Below are 17396 nucleotides of genomic sequence, written 5' to 3'. Positions count from 1 at the left end.
CTTTTCTACCAGAGGCTGAATCCTCAGCTGCAGTATAGCACCCATGGGTGACTATTGTGTCAAAATGGCCCTGGTTGTCTTTTTTGCCATTTCTTGTTTGTGGGTCTTTCTTGAATTTTATTCTGCGCTCCAAACAAGTTTTGAGCCCTTTTTCATTTTCCTTTGGCGGCCTTCAGTACTGAAACCCCCCCTCTGGCTCCAGTGTGTCTGCAAGGACAGGAAGTGAGGGAGGTGCCCGAAAGTATCCTGTCCTTTGTCTCCAGGGACACCTGAATGCACCCAGTCCTGATTGGCTGGCTGACTGTCCTTGCAGGACAGCCACCCTGCTGTGTGAGTGACAGCTAGGCTGTGCATCAATGGGAGAAACCTGCTTAAAAGGTGAGACTTCTTGGACTGAAGACAGTCGACCACTGGGAAGAACAATCCGATGAAGAAACCGTGAACGAAGCTTGCTGCAACCTCCTGGACTATTGAACTGCAATGTGAAGCCCTGTTGTTGTGCTGAAACTCCCTTTTCTGATCCACAAGAGAAGCTCCGGAAAGGACGACTTCTTCCCTTGGGTTAGTTGGTCCCCACTAACCCAGAGACTAACTTTGTTGGATGACCTTCCCGGCTGGCTGAACTTCTTTGCTGCTGCAGGAACTGAGTACCGTGGGTTGAGAATCCGTCGTCTAGTGCAACATCTGTAAGCCGGCCAAAAGCTCCAGGAGTCTCCCCTGGACCATCCAGAAGCTGGGACCAGAGCTTGAGTCACCTCACCAGAGTGCAGGACTCCAGGAGTGAAGGAAGCCCAACCGGTGTCCAAGATCTGCGGTGGTGCTGTTTACTGAGCGCTGGAACTGCGAGTGGCGCTGATCTGAAAAGATCCTGTTGCTGCTGCTGACAATTGGAATTGCTGCCGCAGGATTCCCCAGAGGTCCTCCCTCTTGTCCCCACGACTGAGGCCCTGGAACACAGGATCTACATCACTGAAACCAGACAGGAGCCAGCTAGATCCTCTTCTAACCAAAGGGTACTTACCTCATTGTCTGTAGCTTGCTCTTCTCAGTTGAGACTTGCAGTAGCTGCTTTTCTAGAGTTGATCTTGGCTCTAACTTTCACAAGTGTAACAGCTTATGACCCTACAGTGTTTTTCTTCAACTAACTCTCGAACTTTGTGTAAGACTTACCATTTTAAGAAGTGCCTCAGCTCCATAGAGTTAGCTCCAATTGACTTTGGCTGGTCTTGCTCCCTGCAGACTCTTCTATTGCATTGACTTTGATTCTTACTGTCCCTCATAGGCGATGCGTTGGTTTTAAACTAATATTGCTGGGAAAGGTTTTTATCTAGACTTTGTTGGAAGATTAAAAGTGCACAAATGTTCTGGGAACCCGTTTGACCGGTTTCTTTCCTCTAACCTTTCCATTCTACAAAACCTCAGAATCCAAAAGTATACAAGTGATGTATAAATGCCAAGACTTTCCTAGTTAGTGAAGTCACCTCAGGGTGTAGAAAATGTTTATGAAGCATCTCAAAAGAGGATTTACTTGCTTTGTATGGATTCTGGAAAAGTATTTTGAAGATTTCTATTGTTACATTGCCCTTTTTAAAGAGTGCTTTAAAAATAACTGTTAAATAAATAATTATTTTTAATTAATCCTTGAGTGTAAGTGGTACTTGGCAACTTGTATTGGTAGATTGTATTGCTACAGCTCACATTTACCCCTCTTGAGATGAGCCCGGCTGCTCAGTCACAAAACCAACTTGTGCAGTACATACCTATACCAATAGGTGGGTTACTTAATACCAAGAGGACAAGGCGGGCCCAGTCTCCCACATGGTTACTGCATCCATTCTTGCTTAACCGATCTATTAAGGCCATTGTGAATGAAGCCCCCTTTGGGTGCAGGAAGTGTGTAAAAAGCATATTTAAAGAGTATCCACTAAACTTGTGCTGATCCTGAAACAGGGTTACTACATCAATTCTTGCCTAACAAATACTTACAGGTAAGGAACTTAAACCTTATTTGTGATCACCATTACAATATTGTGTTTCAAGGAGGGAAAAGGTCAAGTTAAATGAGAACGTACTTTGTAAGTAGTAAAACCGTTAGATTCTCCCAGAGGGATGTAGGAAGTATTTTATCCCAGCAATAATGGTGTTCAACATTTAAAACATTTAAGGGAACACGCACTGCCAAAGCCAATAGGTACAGAAGGGGGGCATTTAGGGAGCCAGGACAGCCAAAGTCAATGGGCCAGTTAAACGTTCTGATGCTGTCTTAGAACAATGTTTTAAAATAGTCATTAGTTCAGTGGAAAATCACAGAAGCTCAAGAGGAGCCACCTTGAAGAAGCAAAAGCTGGCAGGCAGTGCAGGTGAATGAAGGTCAACTAAAAAGGGTTTTAAATTGTATTCCCCTAAGCTAGGAAGCACCACAATTTTCAAAAGGTAGATGTACCCCAAGCTCCACAGTAACTTTTGAATTTAAGTATTGTTTCCAGCTGGATGCCTTCCTGTTGCAGTGTAGCAGACCCTTGTTCCTGGTCCTTGTTAGTAGTGATGAAAGGGAGGCTGTGTGGCAGGCTTTTGCGGCAGCACCCGCAATAGAGGGACTCTGCAGCAATGGATTCTCCATGATTCAGCAGCTTTTGTGGTTTTGGCACCTTTTTTCTCAACGTCAAAGCGGAACAAACGGCTCCGGTTGGAGGTTGCACGATCCCTCGGTCTTGGAGTCTGGTGAGGGAACTCTGGATGAGGATCTCCTGCTTCTGTAGGGCCCACTGGCTGCTAACGAAGTTTTGGCTGGATTCGCACTTCTGCAGACAATGCACTCTGATGGTCAGGGGTCCCCGGGCATTGGGATTCTGCAGCCTTGGAAAGTCACAGCAAGTCACGGTTGTCAAAATGAAGCTTGTCTTAAGGCTAGTTGGTCCCACCAGCTCAAGGGAGGAAGTCGTCCCTTGACCGGGCACTTGGCGGTCCAGAAGGGTGCTGCTGGCGTCTCTTCACGTCTTCGTCGGATGTTGTCCTCCAGTGGTCGACTCCGCCTCTAGTCCCAAAAACCACACCTTTTTAAGCAAGTTCCATTCATTCACCACCCTAGGCTGTCAATCAGCCAGAAGGGTGGCTGTCCTTATGGACAGCCAGCTGGCCAATCGGAACTGGTTTCACACAGGCACACCTATAGACAAAGGACAGGGAAGTGTCTGGACCCTCCCTCACTTCCTGCCTTTCCAGACACACTGGTGCATGGGCGGCTTCATGGCTGAAGCCTGCTAAAGTAAAAATGCATAAAGGACTCCAACCCGATGGAAACAGAATGGAACTGCTAAGAAACGCAAGACCGGTGCTGTTTTTGGTAAATGGTCACCCTTGGGTGCTGACTGCAACTGAGAAATCAGCCTGCAGCTGGCATAAGGTATTAAAAGGAAGAGCGAAGTAAGACAGAAGTCATCTTACTATGCTTGGGAACCATAGTTCTTACAAGAAAATGTAGTTCAACATAAAGAGCAGTCCAAGGGACTTCCCAGTGGCACTGCACAAAAGGTGCTGTGTGTCACAATGCAGAAAGCCGATTCCTATGGAGTTTACCAGACTCCATTAAACAGTAAAACACAAAAATCCTAATCTGAAAAACCACATGAGTGAGGAAAAAGTCCCACTCGTGAGTACAAATTAAAAAGGCCTGAGTCCAGCAAAAGAGCTAGGGGTCTCTATAAGGTTATTGGAACATCTCCCTAACAACTTGATACACTTAAACTTTACCTACCTACAAACACAGAAGAGATCCTGCTGAACTCTGCCAATTTTGAACCGTATCCTGCTCATCTCCTATCCTCTGTTGGCCTAGTGCCCCTCTGAACATTGTGAGACTGTCATAAGATGATGATGGAGGACTCTTTAAGACAGGTTCGAACAAAGCTAAGAGATGTTACTGTGTAGGTTATTAAGTTACTACACCTGTAACTTAAGAAACCTGCTTTGTGTTCTGCATGATATGGCATTTATAATGCGCCTATACACAAGTGTTTTAAGGTGCGACGAGGCAAGGGAGGGGAAAAAGAGTGGAAGACAGACAGCGATCCTACTAGGCCAGGTGTCATTCAGATCGCGCAAGTGCGAGGGAAGAGTGCCGGGGGAAAGGAAAGTGCAGTACATGGGATGGAAGAATAAATACGCTAAATAAGGACGGCCTGATGGTGGCAAGTGCAAGCTAAGAGCAGAAATAAGTGCTGGTAGGGGGACTGTAGGGGATACAGAACCAGTCCCTAAGTGCAGGGAGTTGGCAGGGCAGGTGTGCAAAAGGCGGGACATGGCCCCAAGATCAGAAAGGATGGCCAGTTAACCTGTGCAGATTTGGCAGGGAATTTCAGCAGGGGAGAGAGGCAGAGAAAGCAGAAGCAAAGAGGAAGGTTTTGAGATGTTTCCGGTACCGAAGATGGTTCTCCTCAAGTTTCAGGGAGGCAGGAAGGCTGGGAGGCCCCTGCCAAAGAGAGATCGACCACCAACTGGTTGCTTGGAGAAGCGGTTAACCCTGAGGAAGTTGGCGGCAGATGAGCAAAGAGCCCAAGAAGGAAGGTATTTAGGAAGAGAGAGTTGAAGGTAATGCGGCCCCAGGCCCCAGAAGGCTTTGTGGATAATGCAGAGGGTTTTGACCTTAATCCTTGCAGCCACTGGGAGCCAGTGCAGAGATTTCAGTCCTGGAGAGATGCGATCCCTGGGCTTGAGGCCAAGGACAAGTCTCGCAGTTTTTAGCCTTGGTGGGAGCAGGACGAGGGCCAAGAGGCCGTCCAGAGAGCTGCAGGGAAGGAGGGAGAGGGTATGCCGATGAGTAGAATCTCGGTCCTACTGGCATTAAGGCAGAGGTCATTGACGGCACACCACTCCTGGATAGCAGACAGTCAGAGATGAGGAAAGGAGAGGAGGAGGCCTGAAAATGAGCTGGGTATCATCCGCATAGCACTGAAAATTGGGACAGAGCAGCGATGCGGTGGGCAAGGAGTGCCAGGTATTGGTTGAACAGCCAAGGAGAAAGGTTAGAACCCTGGGGGGCGCCATAGGTAGAGAGAAGGATATCTGAGAGGAAGGACCCAAATTGGACCTGGGAGGGTCGGTCGGAGAGGAAAGAAGTCAGCCATGCCAGAGCCTGTCCAGTGATACCCAGGTTATCACGGAGACTTGAGCAGGATGGCGTGGTTGACAGTGTCAAAGGTAGAAGAGAGATCAAGCAAGATAAGGACACACAGGGTTAAGGTTGGAGAGAAGGTCTTCACGGATGTTCAGGAGAGCAGTTTCTGTGCTTCTGGCAGCCCTGAAGCCAGACTAATGGTCATGAAGACAACCAACAGATTTGGTGTGGAGATTAAGATGGGAGATGGCCAGTTTCTCCAGGAGCTTGCCCAGGAAGGGAGTGATGGTTAGCCGGGCAGGAGGGGTTGGCGGAGGGTTTCTTAAGAGGGTGCACAGGGGAGTCTTTGAGCGGGGGATGGGAAGACTCCAGTGGCGTAGGAGTGATTGCAGAAGTCAGCCAGGGAGCCGATGTGGTCCTCGATAGTTTTGGAGGAACAGGGGTGAACCTGTTTTGACTGGTATTTCATACATCGGACTTGTCTGGAAACCTTGTCTACAGAGAAAAGGGGAAAGGAAGAGAGGGAGGGAGGCAGGCAGCAGAAGGGCCAGAGGAAGAGCAGGGGATGGAAGGATGGAAGGATGGAAGGATGGATGGATGGAAGGAGGGAGGGAGGGAGTAGACAGGAGGAGAGTGAGGACAGGATGTCCTGAGTTTTGGAAATTAAGTGAGAAGCCAGTGCCATGCAGAGGGCCTGGGAAGGGACAGGAGAGGTATAGACTGCAGCAGAATTGGCCAGTTCCTTGCAGATTTTAGAGTTCAGCGGAGTTGTTAGATGCCGCAGAGATCCGGGCTTGGATAGTAGCTCTCTTCTTGGTGAGAGCGGAGAGCCGGTATTGCCGTTGCGGCAGGCCAGTTTGTCAGAGGATGAACATGGAGCACGCCATTTCCTCCCGGCCACCCTGCACTTGCGTTTTAGGGTGATGAGATCGGAGTCATACCAGGAGTTACACTTGGCTTTGGGCTTCAGGCGGATTCTCATGACAGGGGCAAGGATATCAAGAGTATCAGATATAGCAGAGGGGAGCATGGAAAGGGCTGTGTCAGGTGGGTCAGCCAAAGTGGGAGGAGGGGGTGAGAAGGTGGCGGGATGAAAGCCTCAACTGACACGCACTTCATGGGTCGGAATGACTGCAAAGGTGGGTGGCAGTGATGAAGGTGGCTTGGCCTGAGGGGTAGGGAGGGTGAGGTGGGAAGATGGGAGAAAGTGATCACTTCAGGAGAGAGGAGTGGAGAGGGGAAGGTCTGAGATCAGAGCATCGAGAGTGTGCCCTGCAGAATGAGTCAGGCCGCAGGGGAGAATGGTTAGTGAAAGAGAGTCGCAGAGGTCACGAAAGTGTCCAGAGGGAGGACAGGAGGCATCCAAGTGGATGTTGAAGTCTCCAAGAAGGAGTTGTTAAGTGGTTGAGGCCAAGGGAGGAGGAGAGGTCCGCCCACTCCGAGAGGAAGGAGGAAATCTGAGCAGGTGGCCGATGGATAGTAGCCACGGTAAGGGAATGGCTAGGAGAGAGGGGGAGAGCCGGCAGACAAGGCACTAGAAAGAGGATTAGGTCTGTGTAGGAGTGACAGAGGCAGGAATCCACTCGGGGAAGATGAGGGCAACACCCCATGTGTTACTGTGTTTGGTACTTACCTTGATAATATTTAAGTGTTCCTTATTGTATAAATTAAATGCCTTTTATGTGTGTTTGTGGCTTTGCATATGTTGTCTATACAATTCCACACTGTTTAACCATTCTGCACAACATTTTGCAGAGTTTACCTGTAATATGAGTGAATGAAAGCCAGGGTAATGCCGGGTGTATATATATATATATATATATATATATATATATTTATTCCTACAGCCCTCCTCCCCTCCTAGACTAAGCCTGGCTGCTCAGCCATTCTACCAAACCTTCGTGTGGTTCACACCGAACCCAAGAGTTGGAATCCTGTACATTCAAGGTGGGCTAATTTTGTCACAGACAGCAACTTGCGTAAAATTCCCTTACATTTCAGAAGTGACCAGTGCTCCCAGAATAGAAGGGCTGAGCAGAGGAAGTAAAGCAAAAAGGATTTACTTGTTTTAAAGAAGTCATGCTAGGAGGAATCAAATCAGTAGCACAAGGTTGGAGGGGCAGGGGGTGTCTGGAAAGCTGAAAGTAAGGACATCTTTGCCAACCAGGTGTGGTGTGTGTGTGGTTTTTCTATTTTATTTTTTTCCCCCCCTCTCTGCCTGATATAAAGATTTGTACACTTTTGTGACTACCACAGATTCACACCAGTGCAGACGGTTGATTTTTTAAAAAAAAAAGAAAAAAATAAATTCTTTCCTCCAGGTCCGGCAACAGGAGAAGTACATTGCCTCTCAAATCCGTGAAGACGTGAAACACAGACGGGATCAACAGCTACAGCAGTTGGCCCAAGAGTTGAAGGCCGAATGGCAGGAAGCTCAGGCTCAGAAGATCAGAGCGTTGGAGAGGCTGTACCACTCAAGTCTGAAAGCTGTGGGCGAAGGACATCAGCACGCCAAAGAAAACGTAAGCATAATTCTTAGTAGGTGTTATGCAATTTTATATTAAGCGGTGCAAAACATTAAACTTAATCGGTCTTAGTAGCATGTCGTTTGTTTTGTTTCTATGGCTTCATCAGTCATCATGGTCATGTGTATGGCAGAAGTTCACTATGAGATAGTCAATTAACACCAAGACTTTAAGCTGATGGTATTATGTTTTAAAACACTTAAAGGCTTACCATTAAAGATGAAAGTATGTGTTTTTTTTTTTATTAAAGTGATAATTTTGTGATTGGTCCAATTAAAGTGGGTTAATTCAATGATGATTAAATGGAACTATCGACATGTAATCGTGAAATCCTAAGTGCTGTCCTTAACAGGAATGTATATAAAAACCTAGATTGCCAACCATAAAGGAACCAAAACATAAGTGCAATTGAAGACCGCCAACCAATCCAATACAAAGCTAAGGAATTGGACTTGCATAGCAGTCTAACGCGTTGGACGTTTTGTTCCTTTTTACATAGGACTGCTTGGAATCCTTTAAGTATTATGTCCTTTTTTAGTACATGTGCATGGAGGGATTTAGGGGAATAAGAAGTACTGCTGTGAAACTCGGTGCCTTGTAGATAGGTTGCCACAAGGTTCCTGTTCACTGTCTTCAAAGATGCAATTGCGTATACATTAATATTTACAAATGGGTGAGCCTTAACTTGCTGCTTGAGATGGGGGAGCTTTAAACATGGACTTGCTGCTATATTTTCTGAGGGGGTGGGGGGAGGGCACATTATTTATCCCTAAAAGGCACCTGAATAGTGTCATTAACTAAGGTGAGACTGGCAGGCTAGTATGTTGATGAACAAACACTTTCCTTTTGTGATATACAACAATGTTTCAAATATACACTGTTAATTTTGGAACAGGTGCCGGATTTAAACGCCATTGCAAAACAAGTTAGTGTGTGCAATGAAAGAGCAGAGAAGAGGCATCGTGAAGCCCTGAAGGAACTTAAACATCAGAGGGAGAGGCAACTGAAAGATCAAACCTGGTATAGTATTAGTTTTTTTTTTTTTTTAACTTCTTTTTATTGTTTACAACATAACGGAAAAGAACAAACCAAAAAAGAACGCATTCCCCATCTCCCTTTTTCCCTCCTCCCCCCTCCCTCTCCCAAAGGCTGCCGCAGTATGTTCGTAGTCCATCGCCTCCTCGGGCTTGGCTCTAACAGTTGTCGCGTTTATAGCGGAAGGACCGGCCTCTCAGCAGCCTCCTTCCTTTCACTGGGAGTGTCCCTGCTCTCGTCTATGCGTGTGTATGCTGGCCTTTCCAAGTAGGGTTTCCACTGTTCAGCGTCTGCGCAGGCTACGGCCAGGCCTCTTTCCACCCAGTTCTTTCCTATCTTTGAATCATATGGTGCCCTCTGGCGTGGGCGGGCCAGTTTCCTCATTTCCTGAGTCGCCCTGGTCGCTCGTGTTATCCCCGTTTCTGTTACCTAGCAGGTCTTGTACCAGAGAGTTCCATGCCAATAGTCTGGCTCCACTGTTACTCTCCCCTCTTTGAGTGGCTCTCGCCCAGACTGCCGTCTCTGCTATTGTCCATTTTTGTAGGTCGGCCCACCAGCCCTCCTTCGAGGGGCCTTCGCTCCTGTTCCATGCCATCGCTATGCGGCGCTTTGCCAGTATTATCATTAGGTCTTTCATTTTTGCCACATGTGACATCTGACGGTGCCCCCTTGGGAACAGGCCCAACAAGTATGATGCCGGCGATCCCGCTGGCATGTGTATGTCAGCGCCTTCTCCTTCACCATGTTCCAGAAGTCTGTTATCTGCGGGCACGACCAGAACATGTGCACCATGTCGGCTTGTTCGTCTCCGCAACGCGGGCAGCACCGGGCCTGTCCATCTCCCATCCTCGACATTCTCTTGGGAGTCAGGTATGCTCTGTGCACTATGTAGAGTTGCAGCTGCCTGAACCTGGCGTTCCTGGAGACCCTTTTCGTGTACCAGAGGACTTTGTTCCATTCCTCTTCTTCAAAGGGTTGTTGAAGTTCCTCTTCCCATTTCATACGTACTCTTAGTGTCTTTTTGTTGGTGGTTCCCAGCAACTGCTCATAGAGTCTGGATACGGTGTGCCCCCCTTCGGAAATATCATACCATGCGTCCAGTGCTCCTTCGGTGTCCTCGGGCTCTGGCATGGTGTTCCACCTTTTCTTTATTGCGCACATTAGGCTATTGTGTAGGATGAATTGGCCCTTGTGCATGTCCTGTTCATCTACCAGGGTTTGGAATTCGACCCATTGTCCTTCTCGCCACAGATCCCCTATTTGGGATACTCCTTTGTCTTCCCATTGTGTTCTGTACGTGGCCAAACTGGCGACTCGGATGTCCACTAGCCCTGCTAGTGGAATATGTCTTGAGCAAGGGTCTCGTATGCCTTGTGACTTCCAAGCTCTTTTCCATAGTGTTTGGCCTAGCTGAACTATGTTGGGAAGGTCTTTGGCTTGGGTGGCCTTTATCCATAAAAGTTCTCTCAGGTGGTATCTCCGGAGTGTTGGCCCAAGAAGTATTGCGTCTATGGAGATTTCTTCCCCTAGCCATCGCACCACAAATTGGAGTTGTGCTGCCAAGTAGTAATGCTCATAATCTGGGAGTTTTATGCCCCCCCACTCGTAGCTCCTTTGTAGTGTGTTTAGTGCCACCCTGTTTCTCCCCTCTCCCCACAGGAAGGTTCTCGCCATGGTGTGTAGGTGTTTAAAGAAGGACCTCGGTATGTTATATGGGATGTTTGTAAAGTAATATAAAAGTCGGGGCAGGACCGTCATCTTCAGCAGTGCCGCTCGGCCTATCATGCCCAACGGTAAGGTCTGCCAAAATTTCATGGCGTTTTCGATTTTGTTCAAGGCTGCTAGTGTATTACCTGCATGTGTTTCCGTGGTGTCGTGGTAAATGTCTACTCCCAGGTATTTAAAGGTGTTCGGGGTCCATGCGATACCTAGGTGCGGCAATTGGTCTGTCGGTATTGCGCGTAGGCCAGCTAAGGGAAATAGTGAGGATTTTTCTCTGTTGACCACTATTCCGGACAACCTACCGAACGCGCTCAGCGCTTCCAGCAAGTCCTGCAGGTGGGCGCGTGGGTTCTGTATGTACAGGAGTATATCGTCTGCGTATATGGATATCTGATGTGTTTCCCCATCTATCTCTATGCCTGTGTCCTTGCAATCCGTTCTTAGGAATACTGCGAACGGCTCCAGGGCCAGAATATATAACATTGGAGACAGGGGGCATCCCTGTTTTGTGCCTCGCTCTATGCCCCATTCCTTAGAAACTTGTCTACCTGTCTTGACCCTCGCTCTCGGATCCTTGTATAATAGTTCAATCCATCGTATGAACCCTTGACCAATCCCGTAGTGGGCGAGCGTTCCCAGGAGCCAGTCCCATCCCACCGAATCGAATGCTTTGATTGCATCCAGTGAAGCCACAGCCCTCTCCCCTCCCTCTTGGTTTGTCCTTTCTATGACATAATGGAGTCTGCGTAGATTCCAGGACGTGTTTCGTTCCGGTACATACCCGGTCTGATCTGTGTGGATCAGGGTGGGTAGCACTTTTTTAAGGCGGTTAGCCAATGTCGCCGTCAGGATCTTGGAGTCTTGGTTTATTAGGGAGATCGGTCTGTAGGAGCCGCATTCGAGGGGTGGCTTTCCTGGTTTAAGGATGGGGACTATTATCGATTCTGACATGCTTCTCGGGAGTCTTCCTTTCTCATATGCTTCCTCTAATGTTTCCAGCAGTCTCGGGGCTATGTCGTTTTTGTATTGTTTATAAAATTCGCCTGGCAACCCGTCTGGCCCCGGAGATTTCCCTGTCGGTAACCGGGTAATCACTTCTGTTAGTTCCTCTACAGTGAGAGGGGCTTCTAACATTTGGGCCTGTTCCTCCGTCAATTGTGGGAGGCTGATTTCCGCGAGGGCGTCCTCCAGGTCCCCCTCCTCCGCTTCCTGGACCCTGGAGTATAAATCCTCGTAAAATTGCGAGAACACCTCATTTATACCATCCTGGGATCTTATCACCTCTCCCTGTCTATTTTGGATTGCGTTGATCGGTTCCCGCTTAGTATCCTGTTTGGTTAGCCAGGCCAGGAGTCTGCTGGGCTTGTCCCCTTCGGCGTGTAATTTCTGTATATATTTCCCATAGTCAAGGCGCCCTAGTCTTTCCCAGGTCTCTACACACTGTTGTCGCAGGGTGGTGAGGTTCCCCTGTTCCGCTCCCCTCTCCCCCGCCTGCTCCTCAGCTCTCTCGATTTCCCTCTCCAGCTCGCCTAGTTGCGTTAGGGTTTCTCGCCTAAGGCCTCCCATCTTCCCCATCGCCTCACCTCTGACCACCACCTTGAAGGCCTCCCATACCGTGCCCGTGCTTTCCACACTACCCGCGTTATGCTGAAAATAATCTTCTATTACGTTTTGAATGTATTCTTGGAAACCTCCATCTAGTAACGCTTCTGCCCTTAATCTCCACGTGGGTATAGGGGCTCTCCTGTGTGTGTGCTCCCATGTCATTCTCAGGGGGGGCGTGGTCAGATAGGGTTCGCGCATGTATATGTGCCTCAGTAAATTCCCCCAGTGTCTCCTTGCCCGTGAAAAGGTAGTCTATCCGTGTGAATGTCCCATGTGGGGCACTGTAATGCGTGTATCCCCTCTCTTCCCCATGTACCTTCCTCCAGATGTCTTCGAGCTCGAGTTGGTCTAACATCTGTCGTAGTGCTCTCGCTGGTGGCGCCGCTCTCTTGTGCTTTGGCTTGTCTGGCATGTTGATACCTGCTCGTCTTGGCCTGTAGTGGAGTCCTACTTGCCCGGGGTCTGCTTTGCGGTCTTTGCTCTCACTTACACTTCCTGCGTGTGTTGGCCTCTAATGAGCTTCTTCCTTCTGTCTCTCTGTATTTGCCCTTCCACCGTGTCTCTCTGCGGTATTGTCTTCTCGCACACCCGTGGGTGCTTGCGGTCTATCTTACCGTGGGGCGGTTCTTCCCCTGGTCACTGCCCCTGTCCTGGCGTTATAGCGGGCGGCCAGTCTTACCAGCTGAATTTGTAGCTTGTGCTTCTATTGAGGAGCTGCTTCGGGGGTTATTTTGCTCTCTTACTTATTGTCCTGAGGCGGCCAGCTGGGCCGGGGTCTGCTTCTGTGTGTGTCCCCTTTGGTTCACTTCCCTGTCGTTATGTCAGCGGCCGCCTCTTGGCTCTGCGCCGTCCCAGTGCGGCCTCAGCTCTCCTCGCAGGCTCCGCTTAGTCCTCGGTCCGGGTTCGGGCTTTGGCGTCCCGGTCGCTGCTGCGCCTCTTTCTCCTACCGGGTCTCCGTTACAGATGCTCGCCTCCGCGTCGGCAGGGGAGGGCTGTTCTTCAGTCCGACCTGTGGGCCGCTTCTAATTTCTCGCTGCAGTTCCACGCAGTTGGTACTTCGCGCCTACTCGTCTCTACGCCGTCCCAGTTCGGCCGCAGCTCCCCTCGCAGGCTCCGCTTGGTCCTCGGTCCGGGTCTGGGTCCGGGCTTTGACGTCCCGGTCACTGCCGCGCCCCTTTCTTCCGCCGGGTCTCCGTTACCGTCGCTCACCTCTACGCCGGCAGGGGAGGGCTCTTCTTCGATCTGATCTGTGGGCCGCCTCTCGTTTCTCGTTTCTCGCAGTGACTCTGCCCGCTCCAGTTCCACGCAGCGCGACTGCTTGCAGTGCCGTCGCGGGCTCCTTCCTCCGCCTGCTGCAGTCGGTACTCCGCACCTACGTCGCTCGGGAGGTATTCCGGTTCTGCCGGAGCTGTGTGTTGGTCGGCTGCCTCCCCCGTCGCCTCCGGTCTCTCCCTTCACCTCCGGTCCTTCTTCGCGTCCTCCTTCGTGTCTCAGGACGTGGGTCGTGGTCTCAGTGTTGCGCGCCCGCCATTTTGTTGGTGTCGCTACGCATCTTTCCCTCTCCGTTTTCGCTCGTTCCAGCTTCCGATTTTTCTCGGGTCTTCTCCCGTATGCGCCCTGAGCCTTCCGATGCCTTTCCCTGGCGTTCGTTCGGTCTTCCGACGTGTATTTCGGCCTTTTTCCAGGATCATTAGCCGGATCGAGTGGGAGCCTCTCAGAGTTCGCTCACGCTTGCATGGCCGCCAAGCCACGCCCCTGGTATAGTATTAGTTATCCAGAAAATGTGCGGGTAAAAGTGTAATGATGTGATTTCTCCTAAAACAATTTTCTGTCAATTCCTACAATGGTGCCTTTTGAATTTGAGACCCATTCCTTGATTAGTTTATGAAGAGTTGCCTTTGTTTGTATCCCAGATTGCCTCGATCTCTCCCCTTTTATGAGAATAAAACCTGTCGCATATTTGAGTCCAAAGTGCCTCCAGAAAACTACATGAGCTCCATTGACTACCCATTCAGTACCTATTGTTGCAACATCAGACCCTATGTTGTCTCCAGGTTTCTCCTAAATGACGGACTTTGAGTGCATGCTTTTTAAATTGTTACTTTTCTTCTTACCCCTTAATTCGAGGATCACCAGCTTAATTCGAGGATCACCAGCTCTTTCTATCATCTTATCGTTCCAATACTTTAGATGCTGATTTTTGTTTGTTTTTGTTACCTTCACTACTTTTATTGGTTGGTGGCAGTGGTTTAATTTTCCTATCATTGTGCTTTTCTACCGCAGTCAGAAATCCTCAGCTGCAATATAGCACCCATCGGTGACAATTTTGTCAAAATGGCCCCGGTCTTCTTTTTTTGACGTTTTCTGTTTGCAAGGTCTTTCTTGGGTCTTACTCTGCATGCCAAGCCAGGTTTGAGCCGTTTGTTTGTTTTGGCTTTGGCAGGGTTCAGTACTGAAACCTGCCTCTGGCAGACGTCCTCCCTCTTATCCCCACGACTGAGGCTCAGGACCACTCTTATTCAAACCAGAGGTACTGTTTAGACTTGGCATGCTTACCTCATTGCCTTTTTAGCTTAGCTTTTCTCAGTTGGGAATTGCATTGGCTTACCCGTAGCCTGTGAAAGGAGAGTTGGAATCAACCCTAACAGTTTGTGACTTATTTAACAAACTCTCTAAACTTTGCAAGACTTTAATTCTAAAAAGTGCTTCAGCTCCATATACTGTTTTCCAATTGACTTTGGCTGTCCTGGCTCCTTGTATACTCTTCTAGCCCATTGACTTTAATATTGTTTGTCCATCATAGGTGATAACTTGTTTTAGAGTGTTACGGCTTGAAAGGCTTGTCTAGATTTCATTGGAAGATTTAGTTGTCCTCGCATATACTGAGAACCTGTCTAACCTTTTCCTTCCTTTAAACCTTTCCTTTCTGCAACCTCAGAATCTGCAAAGTATAACTAGTTTGATATATAAATGCTGTTACTGTCCTTGTGATTGAAGTCCCCTCGGGGTGTAGGAATTGTTTATGAAGCATAGCCAAAGATTATCCACTAACTTGCTCTGATTCTGAAAAGTAATTTCAAAGTAGATCTACATTGTTACATGAATTGCCTTTTTTAAAGAATGCTTATTTAAACATTGATGTTAAAATAATTAACTAAAACAAGAAACCTTGTGCAAGTGTTACTTGGCTACTTGTAATATGGATTTCATTTGTACAGCTCGCATTTACCCCTCTTGAGGTAGGCATGTATGCTCAGTCACATTACCAACTTGTGTAGTACAGTCCTATACCAAAAGGTGGGTAATCTAATGCCAAGCAGATACGTGTTGTGTAGTCTCACACAGTGTGACTGCACCAATTCTTACCAAATAGTCCACAGAAACACTGACACACTATGTATTGTTTAAATAAATGATTTATTTAAATACATGTAGGTCCAGAAATATCTTTGGGGGTTTGAGGGGGGAGAATGAGTACTAACGCGATCATATAAACCGTCTTTCTAACCTTGAGAAGTAAAATTCCCAAGGTTAGAAAGTATCTTTGGATCCCTTTTTACATTTTATTCTGTGAAGCCATCACACCCAACCTTATGTGGAGTGCTGGGGAGATGCCATGTGTCCCCTTTCACATTAACTGTAACAATTCTGTTATAGGGACAAGCTTACCGTCAATGGCTGGTGCATCTTTACGCGGGCTGTATTCACAGCTGCAGTACAGGCACTCAAGGGTGCTCTTTTTACCAAAATAGCCCCGTCTTCTTTTTTCACCATTTTAGTGGTTTTTGTCCTTTCTTGTTCCTTCCCCTGACATCCAGTGCGGGAAATTCCTTCGTGTGATTTTTTTTTTTTTGTTTTTTTGTTTTATCTTCGGCGGGAGTCCCCTGGACTCCTTGTCCAGGCTCCAGTCTGTCTGTGAGGGCAGGAAGCGGGGGAGGAGTCCAAACCTCCATAGCCCTTTTTCTTTCTCCTTGCCTGAATGGGAAGAAATGCCAGTGGGGGGCTGGCTGTCCTGATTGGACAACCAGACCACCCCTTGTAAAATGCGGGGAGAGAATGCAGAGGTGGTGCTGTAGTTCCTAATAAATACTGCTAACCTGGAAGTTGAGGAGAAGTTGACCACTGGAACCGAAACCGAAGAGGATGAAGGAAAAGCAGATGAAACCATTTCCAGCGACTGGAGAGCCTGCTGTGTGACCAGAGCCTGCTATAGCCCTTCCTTGCAATCGATCTGGGTACTCCGAAAAAGACTAACCTGACCAGGAGCCTGGTGAGACCCACTAGATTCAAGAAGACCTGCATTTTGAGCCATCACATGCATTGCGGCAATACCCTGGGACCTCGAGCCGCTGTGCGGGGCACGGTCGTTCGTATTCTGAATGTCGCTGAAACTTTGTGGCATCCTGGTTTGATCTCCATAGACAAAAATCGAGTTCTAAAAGTCCCCTCACCAGAGTACTGGACCTTTGTAACAAGAATTCAACCGCGATTTTCTGTCTCCTGTGCTCCTTGAAAAGGCGCCAAATCCGCAGAACCGTATTCAGCTGAGAGGGGAAACCATGCATAGAGCATTCTTCATAGATCCCTGCTGCAAGTTCCTTCTGAGGCCTTGTTTTCAGTCTCCACGACAAGGAATCCACTGACCGGGTATTTGGCTGCAGACCCTGAAGTTCTCCTGCTGCCAAATCTTCAACGCTGAGGTACTGTGTTGGCTTGGGTATGTACTTAGCTTAAGCCTGTTAGGATTTCAGTGTAGCTATGGGGTGTTTTCTGTGATTGGGAGGTCCATCGTCCAGTACACCCAGTCCCACTGCTAGAATCCTGCTAGGGTGTCTTCTGCAAAACCCCTGGACCCTCTACTAATTCTAAAGTACAGTACTTACCTGTTTGCCCAGTTTTCCTAAGGAACTCTGACTTTTGCTACTAAAGAACCTATTCCGACACTGCATGTTGGTCACTAGTCCCAGTGACCTCACCCCCCCCCCCCCCCCCTCCTCCTTCCGTCACTGAAAACACGCATGCTCCAGGAATAAAGGAAAGACTTTCAAGGGATTGGGATTTCTGCCTAGAAAAGAAAATAAGTGTTTTAAAAGTTACTTACTTGTAAAGAGTTGGTTGGTAACTATAATTCTAAGAGTGAAGTTACAAAAGTTCTTACTGATCTTGAATCTGTGATGCGCTATTTTTAAAAGTATGGTTAACATCTTTTCTTCCTTAGCCACTGGTTTTCCAGCCTAATAGAAAGTAGATGTGAAGGTATTTTACTCTCCTGTGATTAGGCTGTGCATCTTCCAAAAGTAAGTGTTGGTATCACCAGATTACTCCTTTGAGGATAATTGTATGTGTCCCCCACTTGGTCTTGCTTCCCCTGACTTGCTGCTAACCTGTCCTTAAGT

At 48.2% G+C, this 17396-nt stretch overlaps 1 protein-coding gene across 4 annotated transcripts in view; it reads left to right on the top strand.

Annotated features, from left to right (window-relative positions):
- CEP295 (centrosomal protein 295) overlaps positions 1-17396 on the top strand; it is a 721329-nt gene that overhangs the window by 60863 nt on the left and 643070 nt on the right. For all 4 annotated transcript variants that reach the window (XM_069639287.1, XM_069639289.1, XM_069639288.1 and 1 more), the window contains exons 6-7: positions 7435-7635; positions 8534-8658. In XM_069639287.1, coding sequence (XP_069495388.1) covers positions 7435-7635; positions 8534-8658 — 326 coding nt within the window. The remainder of the gene's footprint in view (positions 1-7434; positions 7636-8533; positions 8659-17396) is intronic.

This window comes from Ambystoma mexicanum, chromosome 7q, assembly GCF_040938575.1.
Source record: "Ambystoma mexicanum isolate Mex_15411 chromosome 7q, UKY_AmexF1_1, whole genome shotgun sequence".
Taxonomy (NCBI): domain Eukaryota; kingdom Metazoa; phylum Chordata; class Amphibia; order Caudata; family Ambystomatidae; genus Ambystoma; species Ambystoma mexicanum.
This window is presented reverse-complemented; position numbering and strand designations above follow the sequence as displayed.